Source organism: Magnolia sinica, chromosome 19 (genome assembly GCF_029962835.1).
Source record: "Magnolia sinica isolate HGM2019 chromosome 19, MsV1, whole genome shotgun sequence".
Classification (NCBI taxonomy): domain Eukaryota; kingdom Viridiplantae; phylum Streptophyta; class Magnoliopsida; order Magnoliales; family Magnoliaceae; genus Magnolia; species Magnolia sinica.
Window position 1 is genome coordinate 12,209,017 of NC_080591.1, and position 19,607 is coordinate 12,228,623.

Here is a 19,607-nt window from a genome sequence, read left to right on the forward strand (position 1 = left end):
CATAAACTAATGAATGTATTTGATGGGAAAGACATTCGGATATCTCAATCTCACCAATAGAAATCTTAATTCTCTGTACCTCATACTTTTAGGAGAACTTTCAATAGGATTAGAATTTTCTTGCTTGTGTTAATGAGGGGACCAAAATATGTAATAGGACTTGTGGTTCAAGCATCCCCAAACCTATTTACAATAATCATAACTGAAGCGGGGTCAACTAAATTGCTCAATATAAATAATCCGATGGTTAGATTTGAACCGATAATCATGTGTAGCCCACCTAATAGGGATTTTAGGTCATGTTCATATGTCTTGGAAGATAATTTTAGACCATGTGACGAAAAATTTAGACATGCCAAGACTTAAATGTACCACACCACCATAAGCCGTAGGGATTGAAAGCCTATTGTTAAAAACTTTTTGAACCATTGATTAAGTTTATTTATTTATTTTTATATATATATTTTTAACACACACCCCCCACACACTTACACTAGTAGAATTTCACCACCCACGGGTATTCAAACCCTTGACTAGGTGTTGAAACTCCTATGTAAACTTATAAATAAATCGGATGAGTCCTAAAAAACTTCCAATAGTAGGCTTTTAATTCCCACAGAGCTTCCTGTGGTGTGGCTCACTTGGGTCTTCTATCATGCCATAAAATGATATATCATAATAGGTGAACAGCTTTAATAAAACATATACAATACGGTGAGCCCACAAAGCCCCTGACGTCACCGTCCGTCTCTAGTCAGGTGCCAGCGGAGGTAGTACCCAATACCGGGCTCAGGAAAGGCCAGTCGGACCAAACTCGATGGCGGCTCAGAGCCCGCACAAATATGCCGAATCAGCACCCGTGCCGCGAATCTTTTCTTCAATATCTGATCGCGAGAATCGCCTTTGCCCTCAACGTCTCGACTTCCAAGAAACACTTCTAAGATCCAATTGCCCCTGTCACGACTCAGGATCAATCTCGTGTCGCCATTCATCGGGGTCCACATGCTGAAATAATCCGATCATTAGAACCGTCCATGTGATCATTACTACTTAGATAAGCTACTATTCCAAAATAACGGTTCAACGACGGTATACACTTTTGAATATTAGACTTGAACGAGAGCCATTGAAAAATTTCATTTCATTGTTCTGAACTCCTACACAGAAGTGATAGTTGAAATTATCGTTGATTGTATGTTTCTTCTCACAGACCTTCGTGGATAGATTCCAAAACATGGACGGTTCCGATCACCGGATTACTCAGCAAGTGGGCCCCAGTGAGCGGCAACAGACGCAGAATTTTGAGTCGCGACAGACGCAAAACGAAGTCGACGGTAGATAAAAGAAGAAGGAACTCGTGGGCGCAGGTTAATAAAAAAACACCCCATCGCTTTCGTTAGAATTAATCCCTCCGCCTTCCCTGGAAAATCAACGTTTCACGATACCTCTTATAAAAACCCTCTCCCCTTCCTTCTTTCATCTTCCATTTCCAGATCTCACCTGACATACCATTTCCGGCAGAAAATCCAAGCTAGGGTTTCAAAAATTTCTATCATGCATTGATCTATTTATCGATCCGACGGAAGTGAAGGGAGACCGAAGGAAGGCGATCTTCGACTGTTGATCGTCAGTTGATCGATGGACGTGGAGAAATCGTCTCTCTGCAATTGCGTCGTGAATTTCCTTCTCCAGGAGAACTACTTGCTTTCTGCCTTCGAGCTGCTCCACGAGCTGCTCGATGATGGCCGTGATGCCCAGGCGATCCGCCTCAAGGAGTTCTTTGCAGATCCTTCCCAGTTCCCTCCTGATCAGATCGCCCGCTTCAACAGCCTCCGAGGTAATCGATCTCCGCAAGCTTTTCCTTCCGTCGCCCTTCTCTCTATCTTCTTAAAGAAATTTGATCCATTCATGTATTGCATAATGCGAATAATGTGACCTACTGAAATTAAGTAATTAACATCGATGATCTGATTGCTGTTACTAACGACCACCAGCTGGAATGATTAATTCAACTTCTCAGTCATCTCGTCCGTCCATGTGGCACGAGTGTAGAGTGATTCAAACCATTGTTCAGGTGGGGCCCACCTTTGAATAGAAGATTGCATAGGAGAGTAGAAACTTAGCAAACAACGGTGGGTGACATCTTGTTCGTTCGTATGACAATTACTTTTGAAATCAAGCTTATATGTGGAGTCCACCTCTCAATATCAGAGGAAAAGTAACTTCTGTGTTCTATGTTCTTCAAATGTCATTAAAAGGAGTTCGACTCTCTAAGCCGACTTTTCATTGGCCTGGAAACTATAATGTGGGCTAACCATTTCACGACAAAAGGGGGTTGTTTTAATGTACTTCTGAGTTCTAACAAACATGAAAGGTCACCTAGAAATGATCTGATAACTTCAGCTTGAAATTTCAGAAGCAGCAGTCTTTTCGAAATGGCTGCTTGGAAAATTGGTTGCATCTACTGAAAGAAGTTACTCGTTTAATTTATACTATAGTTGCATGGAGTGTGAATCAAAGCGGCAGCAGATTCAGGTGCAGGAGCAGGGAAGTGCGTGTTTCAAAAAGTTATCAAGTATAAATGGCTAGGAAGCAAGAACTTGAGTCGAAACTGTGACTGAGGGTCGGAGCGTCACCTGGTCGGAAGGATCTGGCAACTAAGAGTTAAACGCATGGACACTGTTCACCTGAGCAGAACTGTCTGTTTTTGATGGGCAACCAGTTTACAAGCATTTCTGATACACTTTTGGGACAGTTCGGATCTGGATTGTTGGTTTGGCAGAATCAATTTAGAAGTACTTCTGATATAGACCCAGATTCTTTGGACATGGGTTCATCTAGATTGTTGGTTTAGCTGTTTCAATCTTATTTTATAGTACTGGTCTGCATTCATATTCTGCATGTATTTCTAGGTGATAAGGTAAAGAGACACTGTTTGCAGATTTTATGTGCTGGAGTTGCATGCTAGCAAGCAATATATTAGGACATCACATTGACTTGTGTCTTTTCCTCAACTTTTCATGCAGATTGATCAGCTATATCTAGCTTTATCATCCATGCCTTATGATTGTGTTTTTTCAGTGATTTACTCTTGAAAAATTAATGAAATATTAAAATCTTTCTTTTATTTACTATTGCAGTTGCAGATCCTCAGAGTTTGCTAGAAGAGAAAGAAATATTGGAAGAAAAATTGGCAATCAGTGAATATGAGCTTCGCTTAACTCACGAGGACATTTTGAGGCTAAAAGCAGAGTTACAAAAGCGAATTGAATTCCCTTCCGGCGAACCAAGTGGTTAGGAATGCCCTTCTTTGATCACGATTATGTACACAATGTGCATTTTATACTTGTATTAAACATGATAAATGGTCTTCTGTGGTGGTCTGTACTATCTCGCATGGTAGAACTGCACTTTCCATTCGATGAGTATACATAATCGAAGTAGAAGTGAAAAATGAAAATACAAGGAAAAGTCTGTATTACATACATAAATTGCACTTTCTACGAGTGTTGAACCCATTTTATTTGGTTGTAAAAAGGCTTCTTTGGATCCATATGAAAGTGTTCATAAACGTCTCTAATATAGATAGAAATGACTCAAAATGCTTCTGTTACGCATTAGACGGCTAGCTTCTTCAATAATCAGCCTCAAATAAGCATTGATCGGTTAAAATTTTCATGGATGTTTGATAATCTTGAGACTAGAAACGAGCGAATAAAAAGCATCGGATCTAAATTTCTAAAACAGTAAAAAAAGACAAAAAGTACCTAACCATCCTCTAATATCAATGAATCATCATCATCTAAGCCTTATTACAATTAATTGGAGTTGACTACATGAATCTTTTTCCCCCATTCCACTCGGTGAAGGGCCATATGTTCAGTTAGACCACAGCCACAGGTCATCAAGTCTTTTCTTACCACCTCCATCCACGTCTTTTACCAACTGCTTATAGAGACCGTCCTTCGTCTTAAATGTCGTCTTCCATTTTATCACCAAATTGTATGCGAATCTAGTGGTATTCACTGCGAAGATCAATCTTAAAGAAGATGCTAACCCTTGATATCAATTCCAACATATCATCAAGCTGAGGAATGGGGAAGCGATACTTTACTGTAATTTTATTATTAGCTCATTTGTTTACATCCATACTCCAACTTCCATCCTTCTTGGGGGTAAGAAGTACTGACACAACATATGGGGGTAGGCTTTCTTGGATATAGCCCATTTTAACAACTCATCAACTTGACGCTTTAACTCGGCAAGTTCGGCTGGGCTCATTTAGTATACTAGTTAGTTAGGTATGGATGCTCTAGAAACTAAATCTATAACATGCTAAATATCCTGCAACGAAGGCATCTTGTTAGACAAATCATCAAGGACCAAATCTTGGAAGTTGTGGAGCACATATTTGACTTCATTAGTAATAGGCTCATCCTAATGAGTAATAGGCTCATGCACCTGTTTTGTGACTAGAGTGAACATAACACCTTTTTCTTTGCTCTCTTCTTTGAACTTCCGCATGGTGAGAACATAAGAGTTAGGAAGGGTAACTAACATCAATGATGAGGTCGTCGATGAAGAAGGTGGCGTAGGTTGGAATGGGTGAAGGTGGATCCGATGACCTCGCCATAGGAAAGTATGTGTGTTATCTTTTTATCGTTGCTTTGTACTTTTTTATTAAAGAGCCAAGGCCACTCGAGAAGGATTTGGGTGACATTCATCAAATTATATCACATCAAATATCGTCCTCATAGATATTGATTTTCAAGGATACCAAATACCTTCGAGTTACGGGGATGGCAATGTCATTGACCTACATAACTTTGTATAGCTTTGGATGCCTTTTAGTTGATAATTTAAGCTTATTAATTACCTCTTGTGAGATGATGTCCATTGTACTGCTGCCATCAATGATTATGTTACATAACCTAACTAGTCTTCATCTTCCTCGGTGGTGATAAGGAGGTGGTGTATGATAAAGAGTGTACACTTCGATTGTGGTTTCAGTTGGAGGGCCCTCTGGCAGTGATGCAGGTTCTACATAGGGTTGTTCCTTCTCAATGTGCTCATTGTAATACTCAGGGCTGCCCTGGTATTAGGGGTCTTCATTGCCGTAGTAATGGAAGTTCGTAACTTGCTAGTACTCATTACTCATTAGGGAAGTGTCTTCTCTGTCCACAATAGTAACAGTTAACATCTTGCCACTCCCACTTAAGGGGAGGATTACAATTAGGACCTCGCCCTCTGGTGTCATGTCCTTGCAACATTGGTCGACCCTAGTATAAATTTTACGACAAAGGGCGCTACAAAGGTTATGGTTGCCTTACAGGTGGAGTTTGCATTTGTGGGTGCAATTGAAAAGAGTAGGAAGGTGGTTGGTAGCCTTACGACAGAGTCCGGTTAAAATGTGGATCTGAACCTTTCCTCATAAAAGGTTCTCTGGCTAGAAGGCAAAAGCATCGGAGAGTATGCTACCGCAGTTACTGTTCAACTGGTTGAGCCTTCCAATGAACGTCGTCGACCAACTCGAAATCATACATGACCATCTTGGGTTGAATGTCTTGGCAAAATACTACCCTATAATGGTTAGCTGTTACGCGGTTTGTCTCTGTAGCCTTACAAGGGATAAAAAGCTCATTGAACTTTTCAATCTAATCATTCATGGATAAAGCTCCTTGTTTGAACGCAAGAAGTTCCTGGAGACGGGTATCCATATAATTTGAAGGTGAGTACTTACTTTCCAACTTCTCTCTCGTGTTAGCCTACCTCGTGATAGCAAGGTGACCCATGATGGTTAGCTATTACACGGTTTATCTCTGTAGGCTTATAAGGGATTGAAAGCTTATTGAACTTTTCAATGTAATCATTCACGGATAACGCTCCTTGTTTGAACGCAAGGAGCTCCTGGAGACGGGTATCCATGTAATCCGAAGGTGAGTACTTACTTTTCAGCTTCTCTCATGTTAGCCTACCTAGTGATGACCTTGTTGTCATCAATGCTTTGCCACTCGATTCTTGTTAGGCCCTTTAGCTTGACCTAAACAAAGGCCACTTTGTTGGACATCATCCATGTTGTGTTATGCAAAATAATCTTCAAGCATTGCAATCTAATCGGCAAAAGCCTTTGCATCATGGCGACTTGTAAAATCTAGAACTTCAACTCGTACTTTGTTGGTGATATCGTCTTTCTTAGGCATCTCTATCGAGATGTCATGGGCTCTCTCTGCAAAGAGCTGTTTCATGAAGTCATAAACAAACTACCGATGGCCTATATCATTTTGATTCACTAAAGGTTCTGCCTGGAACCCTGGTTGTGGATTTGGGTTGCCATCAGGATCTTGGACGGAATCAGGTTGCTCTCCATGTTGTTCTCCACATAGTTGGTCAACAACAACTTCCAAGCTAGCTACCCTTGCGAATAGCTTGGTGATGCAATTGTCTCATTGTTGATTAGTAAGTTTTCTTTGATAGATGTTACCACCATAGGTAGACATTGTATCAAAAGAGTGACGTTGATAAAGTAATAGACAAAATATAGAGAAGTTTCTGGTTCATAACAGAAGATTGTTATTGGGCTGAGGGCTGGATTTGGACTGTTAAGGGGTTGGATTTTGGGCTTTTAATGGGCTGGATACGGGCTGGATTTGGGACTTTAATGTGTTGTTATAGGGGCTGGATTTGAACCGGAATATGGCTGGTTTTTTTTTTTTGGCTTTTAATGGGCTGAAATATGGCTGAATTTGGGCTGTCATTGAGCTAGATTTTGGGCTTTCAATGGGCTACAATAGAGCTGGATTTAGACTATAACAAGTCTGATTTAGGAGATTTTAATGGGCTGGAATAGGGGCTGGATTTTGGGTTGTTAATGGGCTGTAATAGGGCCTGGATTTGGACTAGAATATTACTGGTTTTTCGGTATTTTAATGGGTTGGATTTTGGGAGAGTAGATGGCTGCCTAAATTTTGGCAAAGTCTCCCCTTGTCAATTGGATGTTTGGGCTTATTAAAAGAAAAGAAAAAAAAGTGAAGAGGAATGTAGGAGGAATAGAGATGCAATGAAGAAAAGATGCAGATTTTTTTAATTAATTTTTTAAAATTTTTTTAAAAATAATGATTAAAGAACTTGGAAACTGAATATCAAAATTTTTGTTGATCCCATACTTCAATCCAGCCATTGGAATCTTGCTCTGAACTTGGAAGGATACGCCAAACGTATGCACCTCCAAACTAAGCACAAGAATCACAAACAAAGTAGAAACGACAACTAGAATTTTTATTCATTTCCAAGGTGCATTGATACTACTCAAGCTAGGCCCCTAAATAAGCTTTCGAAACATACAAAGATGGAAGGTTCTTAATTTTATTAACAACTAATGACTTATTGTAAAAGTGGAAAAGTAAATAACAAATATGCTTGATGGATAAAAATTTCTAATGAAATTTTATTGTATGGCTAGTTGATTGATTTTGCATAGTTAGTTGCCTAATTAGGAGGCTTGGGCCTCCTTATTGATGGGCCAGCTGTGGGGCCTAATAGGCCTGGTCCGGACCCATGTATTTTAGGCTCAATTCAGCCTGCATCGTGTTGTTGGTTAGGACCTTGACGGGAACTTTCCCCTCCCTTCTTATTCACATGCTCCAACTTTGGTCTTCAGATTCGTTCCATGCTGGAGCTCTCCCATTTGATTAGTGAGATTGCTCACCATATGTGAGTTGATTTGCTCATTCTATGATCAAATGGGTTACTTGTACAAACTCTTCCCTTGTCACCCCTTTCAAAGCCATTAGGAGATGATTTAGAGCTAAAATCCCCAACGACCCACTCTAATACCAGAATGGTGCAATCTGGTTATTGATTTAATGAGATACTGATAGCTGAATTGCAAGAATGGACAAGAGCACTCACAAAAATGTTTAAAGTAGAGAGGAATGAACAACTTCATTGGAATTATAATTTCTCCTTACCACGACTTGAAAAACTTATAAACTTAGAAATGTGGAGTGCTTACCTCCTACATCCCCCCGGAAAGACAATTCGTATGAATCTTTAATGAAAATACCCCACCTTTTAGATTGATTTCAAATTTAATTTATTTAAGGTAATTAAAAAAACGCATCAACAAAGATTTGGTCTAAAAGTAACAAAAACAAATCTACTAAATCCTCCCAAAATCTTCAATCATATCTTCCACATAAGCCCCCTTATCTTCCACAAATGGCAAATGTGATCTCTGACATTTAGGCCCCAAATTCTACACAAGATCAGCACATGTTGGGCCTTGCGGTGGGCCGTTGGCCTATATCAGCATTGAAAATGCAATTGTAGTTGATATCATATGTCGCACGGGCCAGCAGCCTAGTGCGCGTGCACACAGCAAGCTGTCATGCATGCAAATTAAATTTTCTGGGATCTCTACATCAATCTACCATTGCAATGCCCGGACTTTCCGAAGTAGTATGATCATATTGCCCTATGTTTCATGCTTGGATATCCACCATGGTTTACTTGTGTATTCCTGTGATGTTTGCTATATTGGTGTTAGCTGCTTGAAACAATGAAAAATTAAAACCGTTTTCACTGTGGGCATATTTTACAGGATCTGAAGTAGCTGCTTCTTTAAGCGAAGGTCCCATTCGTCGAAAGGAACGGAAGGATGGTTCATTCTCTGATTTGGGCCCTTTAAAAGACTCTGAGCGGAGACATCTTAACTGTGCTATAAAGGAATATCTGCTGTTTGCAGGATACCGGCTTACTGCTATGACATTTTATGAGGAGGTGGGCTAGGAGTATTGACTCATCCATTTTTGCTTTTACTATGTATTCACGCCTTTTCAGTGCAGATGCTAGATGCAGTCATTAACTCACGACAAAGATTTGTCACGGAGGTGCTGACTTGAACCACTTAAGAAACATCTAAAAATAACTATTTAATATGGACTACCTCACCAGGACAAAATCTAAGCCTTATCTGAATTATTTTTATTTTTATTTTTACACATGCACCCGCCACATACCCACGCACGCCATAGTGGGATTTCACCACCCATGGGTTTAGAACCCAAGACCTTGTGTTGAAACTCCTTAGGGCCTGTTTGATTTCAAGGGAATTGGGAAATACCCTTGCAAAAGTTCATTATTACCTTTTCCTTTGTTTGGATTTTCAAACGCAATTCTGCCTCGAAAATTGGTCCGAAAAAGTTGACTTAACAATTGTAGACCCATTGTAATGTGTATGACATATCCACACCGTCCATCTATTTTATCAGAATATTTTAGGGCCTAAGTCTAAAATTGATAACGGATAAACACAAATATCAGCTTCAGTCAACACATCTAAGCGCCACAAAATTTTTATACGGCAAACATTAATTTTCCACTCTTTCCTATGGTGTGGTCCACTGGAGCTTTGGATCTACCTCATTTTTGAGTTCATGGCCTAAATGAAGCTGGCATACAAGATGAACGGTGTTGATACATCATGTACGTCACAGTGGGCCCTATATTCCTTCCACAGCCATCCTCGATTTTAACGCCAAAAGGCTACACCGTCGACATCAGCGCACAGGAAACGAGAGGCAATTCCCTGGGAAGTAATTATTACTTATTTCCCAGGTAATTCTCATTTACTTCACAAATCAAATAGGCCCTTAGAGTCTACCACTCGGGCAAGGACTGGAACCCTTATCTGAATTAATTGGGTTAGCTACATGAATCTTGTCTCGCCATTCCACTCTATCAAGGGTCAAACCTTCAGTTAAACCACAAGTTTCCGTCTTTTCTTAGAACCTCCATCCACGTCTTTTTGGGCATTCCCCTTGCCCTTTCAGAGGCTTCTACTTGTACCAACTCACTTCTCACAGGCATGGTTCTTGGTCACTGTTGACCATCAAAGTTTGCTTTACCCCATCTTTTTACCTATTGGTGCTACTCCAAAGTTCCCTCAAATGCATTTTTCATTTCTATTTCTGTCCTTTCTCGTCTTGCCACTCATCCATCTCAACATCCTCATTTAAGCTAAACTCATCCTATGAACATGTTGGTCCTTAACTGCCCAACATTCCGTCCCATAAAGCATGGCTGGTCTTATAACTATCTGATAAATAGTCTGTAATTAATTTTCTAAATTTTTAGTTGTGCAGCATAAATGATTTAGTTAGGACATAAAACACATTATGATACAATTATTTAGTATGAAATGTAAATTATGTTGCCTGCAATGTGATAATGTTATAATTATCAAAACAGAGCTGTTCAGCAATGTATATACACAGATGCACATGCAATTGGTGTATTTTCATATACTCCATATATGTTGATCAAGTTGATAATTAGTATATAACATACCGTAAAAGAGCTCGAGCCCGTAGCTAATGGTAGACAGGGCGATGAACTGTCTTCAATGTGTTAGGCAGTGTTAAGTACTTTTTCATCTATGTACATTTTGGACTTTGGGTGGTCATCTAGTGATTAATGAAGTACTTACTGTCAGATGGAAGATCTATTCACTTGTTCTGTGACTATGCATGGACTATTGGGTTTGCAACTCGGGCAGGTTGGGTTGGCTTGAGGGTCAAGCTGAGCTGACCCAACCCGAATTCCAACCTGAGGTGTCCAACCCGAACCCAACCTGAATTCGTATATACTTGACCCAACCTGACCTGGACTTGGGTTAGATCAACTGGGCTCTGGTTGACCCAAACACAAGTTGCAGCCCTACTACAAATACAGAAATCAATGACTCAGGTATAGCGAAATTGGATAGAGGGGATATTCAATAATTTATTTTTTGGAAAAGATTGTGGGTGCTCAATGTGAACAAAGATTTGGTGTAGACATATCTTCCACCATCCACGTGGATGTGAACTTAACATGTACTTCAAAGTGGACTTGAAACTTCAAACTTTGAAATGGCGTGATAATGTGCGAACCAACTCCCTTGTGCACTCCTGGCGCATTGAAATAGTGCTCTTTTTGCCACTGGGTTACATGCATTATGCATAGATGGTTCATTCTACACAACCTTTACGATGTCTATAGAACCTGCACTAGCACTATAAAGAAGCTCCAGACTCCGTTGCTTTTTATGGCTTGTTTATGGAGCTTCTGAGTAATCACATAATGTGTTCATATGACTCCTAGGTAACATACATACTTTAAACTTTCAGCTGCATTACTTATTAGAAGTTGGATCAGTGGCTTACCTCATGTACTAAGGAACGCAACTCTGAGGCAGATGGCCTTGTTAAGAATGGTGTATTAATAGTCCTATTGGAAATGGTCTCCTTTGCTGTAAAATTAATCCCTTTTCCTCGTAAATTTCTCTTTATGATGAAGCATTTATCATGAGAAGGTTTACTTCATAACTGGAGCCAGAGCTATACCCTTGCATCATGCAAAATCCATCTTATTTTTTTCTCAATTATTGTGAATAAAATGATGAAGTAGCATTTATCATAATCTCATCAATACCTTTTGTGCAGGTCACAGACCAAAACCTAGATGTTTGGGAGAGCACACCTGCATGTGTACCAGATGCTTTGCGTCATTATTATTATGAATACCTTTCGACCACTGCAGAGGCTGCTGAGGTATTCTTAAACCCCCTAGGAACTGGCAAGTGCCACTTAAAAGGAATTTCTTTTTATAGGGGATTGGAGACATATAGGGATTGGAGACATCCTAATGTGCTTCTTCAGGAATCATAACTTTGTTTATCACATGACTATGCTTTTTGGCTCATACATATTTCCCACTTTTTATAAATGATGTATCATGTGAAACTTCTGACATGATACACACCATGCATTGCATGATATGTTGTTGTCTTTACAGTAGTTTTTGTTGGAGACTGTATAATGTCTTTCAAATGTATTGATTTCCTCTATAACACCAGGTTTGTCCTCACCCCTCACTTTGTCCAATTCCATCTGAAATTCAGAATCTCACTAAATAAATGCTGACCAAGGTTTACTCTCATGCCTATAGTTTTATATTTTCATGCATGAGTAGAATTGGTACTTCTTTGGCTGTTAGTTGGGACGAGCATACTTCAATGATTTGAGAAACTTTCTCCCTTCATGTTTGCAACATATCTTTTATCATAAAAGGATTGAAGAACTGGGATCCACAAATTGTTATCAGTCCTACTCCCTGCTCAGTCTTTCCTTGCTCACCACAAATTCACAATAGGATTAGCTTTCAAATTTTCACTCATGTTTCCTTGTCCCTTTTCATTTAAACCATGGAGGAAGCTTAAAAAAGTCATTTTAGGCTAGTTGTAGACCTATTTTGGGATCAAAACAAATGATTTGATTGGGATTCAACAAATCAAAGCGAAGTGGACCATTATGGGAAAAAATAGTTCTCTCTCTCTCTCTCTCTCTCTCTCTCTCTCTCTCTCTCTCTCTCTGTATTTCAATGTGATAGACCCTAATTCACCAAATCAGTTCGGCCCCATTTAGTTGACTTTCAACAGGTCAAACTGACAGACAACATTCTTGTCAAATAATGGTCTGATACACTATTATATGCATGTCCAAAATACAAAAAAAAAAAAAGGATGGATTCTTAGATATCCCACATATCTCTATTACCCCCCTGATATTTTCCTTAATTCTTTAGCGTTTAAAAAAAAAATAATAATAATAATAACTAGACTGATATAGGCTGATATGGGCCGATACCGATACACAATGCCATATTGTATTGTTTTTTGGCTGGGCCAATACGCCGCCCTCTTGATATTGTTATTCAGAACCATGGTCCAAATGAAGTGGTAAGTCGAGACACCAAGTGCTAGCTGTAGTTTTATGTAGTTTGTGTGTGGCAACATGTTTCAAGCGTGTTGAATACCTGTTTATGCATTGGCAGAATCATAATGAAACTCAAACATCCAAGGCTATCGGGTCTATGGGGTTGATTTTTCTGCCAAAAATTACTGCTATAATTGGTACAGATGAACTGCTGCTTGTGCTATATAACACATCAAATGACACAGCTATGCTCCCATGCTTGTCTTTCTGCAGGAGAAGATCACAATACTCCGAGAAAGAGACTCGTTAGTAACAGAAAATGAGAGGCTTAATCGTGAAAAGGAGTCCTTGCTGAAAAACAAGGACCTGTCTGATGGTCAGATAACTGCATTAACGAAGTCCTGGGAAGCTGTCCAGAAGGACCTTAAAGACAGGGAGAATCTGGTAGTTGTCATTTATTGAACTGTTGTAGCATCTGAAATCATCATAGTCATATGCCAGTAGAAAATGTGAACCAGAATGCATGGTGTCTTGCAGATACAAAATTTAAAGCAGTCACTGGAGCTTCAGAGAAAGGAACTTAATGACTGTAGAGCTGAAATCACTTCACTAAAAATGCACATAGAAGGATCTCGATCTGCTAGATCATGGGTAGTTGGAGATAGTGACAATACGCAAGCACCATCTGTCGACAACTACAAGGAAGAAATAAAATCTTTGAAATTGGAGATAGAAAGCTTAAAGATGAACTCCATAGCTGGAAGTACTATAGATTTAAACAACCACCAGAATGCGGATGTACAGAAAGAAGAGGAAATTGTTGAGATACATGAAGATAAAACTGTAACCTCTCACCCTGCAGATTTGATGTCTGGAGCTCCAGATGTTGAGGATGCCAAATGTCAGACCTTTGAGAACAACATGACTAAGCCGAAGGAAGATGCACGTCAGCCATTAGTTAGTTCTTTTAATGGTAATGCTACTGTTGAAAATAATGAGAATGTCTGCAGACATGACTCTGGGCTGCCATCTGAAGGCAATGGGCAGGTTGTTAAAGCAGACAATCAGAGGGAAACCACATCTGAAAAGATGGTAAGATCTTACTGGTGTGCATGCATTCATGTAGACAAGTTCTTAACATATGGTAGAAATTTTGACAATTGTTGTACTTAGTATTCAAAATTGAGTTTTTGTGACAGGGTTTGGAAACCATTCAGATCCTTTCAGATGCTTTGCCCAAGATTGTTCCATATGTTCTAATCAATCATCGTGAGGTTTGCTTCTGAAGTATTCATCTCCTCTCTGATAGTCTGCCATGAGTGGTCAGTCTTCCACTAACATGATTCTGTCTGCCCACAGGAGCTTCTTCCTCTAATAATGTGTGCTATTGAGCGGCATCCAGATAGCAGTGTACGGGATTCTTTGACACATACATTATTTAACCTGATTAAGCGGCCGGATGAACAACAGAGACGAATTATTATGGATGTATGATCCTATCTAAAGTACTCCAATTATATGCAGACAATGCAGCTTTCCATGTAAAACTATGTGTAATGATACCATGCTAGCAACTATATATAGAGGGAACATCAAGCTCAATTATATATGCAGACAATGCATCTTTCCATGTAAAACTATGTGTAATGATACCATGTTAGCAACTGTATATAGAGGGAACATCAAGCTGAAGGTTATCCTTTATCCTTTCAGGCCTGTGTTACTCTAGCAAAGAATGTAGGAGAGATGAGAACTGAATCAGAATTGCTTCCTCAGTGTTGGGAACAGGTGAGCTTCAAGTTTCATTCTGTAGGTAACTTGCATGCTTTAACTGAACAATTCATTGCAGTTTAAATTTAATGGTTACAAAATGCCACCTTCTTGAAATGTAGATTAATCACATGTATGAGGAGCGCAGGCTTCTTGTGGCCCAATCATGTGGAGAACTAGCAGAATTTGTTCGCCCCGAGATACGTGACTCTCTCATTTTATCCATTGTGCAACAACTGATTGAGGATTCAGCAACTGTTGTGCGAGAGGCTGCTGCTCACAACCTGGCGTTGCTGCTTCCGCTTTTCCCGAATGTGGACAAATATTTCAAGGTCAGCCTCACTATATATGCTCAGAGGCAATCATGGAGCAGAAACTGACTTGACAGAATAAATGTAAGCTCTAGAACAGGTCGAAATGCATGGTTTTGGGAATGGCCAAGAGGTCTTTTCCCTGATCATAACACAATTACCACTCGAAGTAGATTTTCCAAAACACATTTCTGTTTGTTGAATAGGTTGAGGAGTTGATGTTCCAACTGGTGTGCGACCCCTCAGGAGTGGTAGTTGAAACTTCACTGAAAAAACTAGTTCCGGCAGTAATAACTTGGGGGAACAAATTGGACCATATCCTTCGCGTTTTGCTGTCTCATATCTTGGGTTCTGCCCAGGTATGTATGCTTTTAACTGTTAAACCTTGGTTTTTTCTGGAAACTGCTCTGGACCTGGCTGCTGATACTGTTCTTATGATTTGTCAGCGGTGTCCACCTATGTCAGGAGTTGAAGGTTCTGTAGACTCTCATCTTCGTCTTTTGGGTGAACGAGAGCGCTGGAACATCGATGTTTTGCTGCGCATGCTGACAGAGTTGCTTCCATTTATGCATCGGAAGGCAATTGAAACCTGCCCATTTCCTTCTGCTACGAGTTCAGAACCTGGGGGATCTATATTTACTACCTCCTTGCTTGAACTATATGCAGGGTAATGCTTAATGTTCTAAACTGCTACAGTTTTTCAATCCTTGGTGGAAGTAACATCTAGTGCTGGAGCTTTGCTAATCTCTCTACTGCTGTTTTTCAGTCATATGGAAAGAAACATCCAATGTTGGAGCTTTGCTAATCTCACACACACCTCCACATGGGGCCATTTTTGCCAACCTGACATGAGTGTTGGACATCTGAACTGCATGGGCCCCATCATTTAGATTTCTGGGCCCAAAGAATACACTGGCCCTCTCATTAGGCTGGACTCTCATGTATGCTGAATACAGATGGCTGGCAATTATCTTATGAACTATGTTTTTCATTCAGGTCAATCATTTGATGAGTTGACCAGTTGGCAGGCTAGATTTTTTGGTCACCATATCTACATGGTGGTCCACCTGATTACAGTTTGGATGTCTCATACATGTGGAAGATGCCAGCCACATGTAGAGGTGCATGTGAGCTTAGTGCCACTCTATAGTTTCGGTAAATTGTTCTTGAAAAGTTCATGATGCATCAGTCCTTTATGGGCTTCTGAACTGTTTTTACTTATTTTATTAGGGGACATGTGGAGTGGCCCGCATTTGACTGGATGCACATTGATTGTTTTCCTGATTTGATTCAACTTTCTTGCCTGTTGCCTCAAAAGGAAGACAATCTAAGGAATCTAATTACAAAGGTACAAGAGTCTATTCAGTGTTTATTTCTCGAGAGCTCTCTTTTCACCATATTCTGCAGGTCAACAGTGATGCCTAGACTGGCTGTTTCTAATTCGGATATTATGTTGCAGTTTCTGTTGAATGTATCTGACCTCTTTGGGGATCAGTATCTTACACACATAATGCTGCCCATTTTCTTAATAGCATTAGGGGATGGTGGTGATTTGGCACTTTTCCCCTCCACTATCCAGTCAAGAATCAAAGGTAGGAACTAAAAATGCTGCCTGTTTTGTTAGTAGCGTTAGGAGATGTTTGTATAAAGTTTTAAAGCATAGATTTATCTCTGATCTTGTTTGATTACAGGTTTGCGACCTAAAAATGCTATGGATGAGAAGCTTGCTACCATGTGTGTCCTTCCACTTCTACTGGCGGGGATTTTGGGTGCTCCAAGTAGGCATGAACAACTAGCAGAATACCTGAGGAAGCTGTTGGTTCAAAATACAACAAGGGATGGTTCGTGGTCAACACACCGTACTGCTGAGAACATTGACGCTGTCCGCTTCCTTTGGTTGGTAGCTTGTGCAATTTTTTATTTTGTTATATCGCATTGGCTTATGACCAAATTTCTCTTATACCTTTTTTATTTAAGCCTTGCAAATGGGTCACTTGAGCGATTTTCAAGGGACTCGCAGCTCACATGAGCACGATACAAGGCATTCATCAGGCAGGCCTATAAATACCCTGGCCCAAAAATCACACTAGTTCATTCATTGGGTGGCTTACGTTTGCAACATTTCAATTACTGTTAGTGCCCATTCAATTTGCATTTGTGCCCCACCAAGTGGACTAGCTCTTTTCTTTACCAGCGCATCAATATGGTAGGGCCAATCAAACGAGCATCTGCCATCTCAAATGTGTGCCACTTTTCTACATGTGAGCCATGAGTCCCTGGGGAGACCCACTTGCATGAGTCCTGCCTTTCCCTGCTGATCATTTTATTTGTTGGCATCAAAAGGCTAACGAGTTCTTTTATTGATGCAGTACATTCGAAGATCATCATGGGATCATTTTTAATATTTTATGGGAAATGGTTGTCAGCTCCAATGTAAATATGAAGATTAGTGCTGCAAATCTGCTGAAAGTCCTGGTATGCACTACCCTTTCTGGAAGTTCACGTTCTGAATTATGTATGTAATGATGCATGTGTAACTTGTTCCTCCACTCCTTTCACAGGTTCCATATATTGATGAAAAAGTTGCTTCAACTCATGTTTTGCCTGCCCTTGTCACTCTCGGCTCTGATCAAAACCTGAATGTGAAGTATGCAAGCATTGATGCATTTGGAGCCGTTGCCCGTAATTTCAAAAATGATACGGTACTGAACTCTGTAGCTACTCTAGGGCTGTTTGAATAGCTCATCAGCTGCCTAGTTTCTCATTTGGGGACAGAAAAGAGGGTCCTGCCTTCTAGGTTTTGGGCAATGAGTCACAGTTCTGTTCCACCAAAATGCATGTCAGTAGTAGATGTGCACATTCAGCAGTCCACATTTTGGGATACGTCCAAACAGGCCCTCTTTGTTGTGTAATTTTGTTGAAGTAACACTGCTAACAGGTAGACTGGCTGAAAAAATTTCATCTTTCAGATTGTTGATAAGATACGGGTCCAGATGGATGCATTCTTGGAAGATGGATCTCATGAAGCCACTGTTGCTGTTGTCCGTGCATTGCTGGTTGCTGTACCACATACAACTGATAGATTGCGAGATTATATCCTCAGCCTTTTCAAGAAATGATAAAAAATTGCAAAAAAAAATATATTTGGAACTGATATTTACTCCCCCGTTTTTTTTATTTTTATTTTTTATTGATGCACACATTTTCTACCCTAGCTATTAGAATGGTGCGCTTTTGTTTTTTTTATTTTTTTATTTTTTTTCCAATTTTGAAATTTCATATTAGAAAGGGATCTTTGCATAAAATGCATAGGGTGTGAATATCAATTTCTAACTTTAACTTTCCATGCTTTTAAATGATTATATTCTGACACCATATTTTTTAATATCTTATTGTATTGTTTGTTTCTTTGACAATAAGCACATCTTTTGTCAAAGATTTTCCAACTTACAAGCTCGCCAACACAAGGAACTGATTTAATACGCCGCCGTGCTAGAGCGAGTGCGTTCTGCGAAGCAATCCGTGCTCTGGACGCTACAGGTTTGCTGCACAAGCATCTTTGTTGTATTTTCGGATATTGCTAGTATCTATTACATGAGTCAAATGCAAAGGATACTCGTTCAAAGAGACTGAGACTGATGCGCAAGAGGAGTTCATGTGTTTAAGATCCTAATGTTCATCAGACAACCCACCAACATATGTATGATAGAAATGGACAGTCCGAACGAATTTACCAACATACCAGATCTAACATGTGGCCCACCCGATCCGCATGCAAGGCTCGTTTTTGTGCCAGGGTATGTTCGTAGCTGGGCCTGCCTGATGAACTGCCCGGGTTTTGCATGTGCTCTGCAACTGCCCTTTTGCACTTCTCTTATCATATAATACCCACAATCCAGATACATAATTCATTACTGTGTCCATGTGGGATGAGTAGGTGGTCTCCATGAGCACATCTTGCATGCATTCTTGTGCATAGCTCCTCTGTCTAAAAGGGCCCCCGTCTGTTTCTCACTGCCTGATTCTAAGTCTCTAACTGCGATTTCCTGCAGATGTTCCCACAAATAGTGTGCGGGAGTTCCTCTTACCCTCCATACAGAACATGTTGAAAGACACAGATGCGCTTGATCCAGCGCACAAAGAAGCCCTAGAAATTATATTGAAGGAAAGGTCAGGCGGGACGCTCGAGACCATCAGTAAGGTGATGGGTGCCCATCTCGGAATCGCATCATCAGTGACCAGTTTATTTGGTGAGGGCGGGCTTCTTGGCAAGAAAGACAGTGGAGACCTGCCCTCCGAGCTGGTTCCAGCTCCACTGTCGCCCACCCCACCGCCCCCTCAAGAGGACACAAGGTTTAGGCGGATCATGAGGGGAAATTTTGGTGACATGCTCCGAGGCAAAGGTAAAGCACAGGAGGACAGCTCGCAGCAACAGTCAAGTTAGGATCTGCTTCTTCTGCCATTGTCTATTGAAGCTTTTGTTATTTTGCATTTGTTGTTTTTCATGCCTCTTATGCCTCTCCCTTCAAGCTAGGAAGACTGTGTTTGTGCACCACCTCCTTTTTTGAGGTTTTGATGGGTTCAGTTCTGAAAGAAAAGAGAATACATGCGATTGTTACTTTGATATGTTTCACCTGGAAAGAAGAGTTCTGTTATTCTGTGTAGGTGACACTAATAATGTAACAGCTATTTGCCAGTACGCTATTCGTTGATTGGAGCATTTGGATGCAATTAATATGTTATTTTATTCCATTTTGGAAAGATTGGGCTA

The 19,607-nt window shown here is 40.2% G+C and overlaps 1 protein-coding gene across 1 annotated transcript; it reads left to right on the forward strand.

The window, feature by feature from the left end:
• The first annotated feature begins 1,157 nt into the window (after nucleotides 1-1,157).
• LOC131235710 (uncharacterized) lies at nucleotides 1,158-19,607 on the forward strand. Its single transcript, XM_058233019.1, has 20 exons — nucleotides 1,158-1,837; nucleotides 3,141-3,293; nucleotides 8,600-8,778; nucleotides 11,484-11,591; nucleotides 13,029-13,199; nucleotides 13,293-13,847; nucleotides 13,955-14,029; nucleotides 14,115-14,243; nucleotides 14,469-14,543; nucleotides 14,648-14,857; nucleotides 15,043-15,195; nucleotides 15,283-15,503; nucleotides 16,067-16,184; nucleotides 16,296-16,428; nucleotides 16,528-16,732; nucleotides 17,206-17,311; nucleotides 17,398-17,538; nucleotides 17,806-17,929; nucleotides 18,260-18,376; nucleotides 18,889-19,607. Exons 1-20 carry the CDS (start codon nucleotides 1,639-1,641, stop codon nucleotides 19,278-19,280), a joined length of 3,564 nt encoding a protein of 1,187 aa, XP_058089002.1. The 5' UTR covers nucleotides 1,158-1,638; the 3' UTR covers nucleotides 19,281-19,607.

Bases quoted from the DNA above. Each gene is read 5' to 3' on its own strand.
- LOC131235710 (XM_058233019.1), top strand. From the start codon at position 1,639: ATGGACGTGGAGAAATCGTCTCTCTGCAATTGCGTCGTGAATTTCCTT. The intron at 11,592-13,028 runs GTATTCTTAAAC...GTCTTTCTGCAG, and splicing joins CCACTGCAGAGGCTGCTGAG to GAGAAGATCACAATACTCCG. The intron at 18,377-18,888 runs GTTTGCTGCACA...GATTTCCTGCAG, and splicing joins CCGTGCTCTGGACGCTACAG to ATGTTCCCACAAATAGTGTG.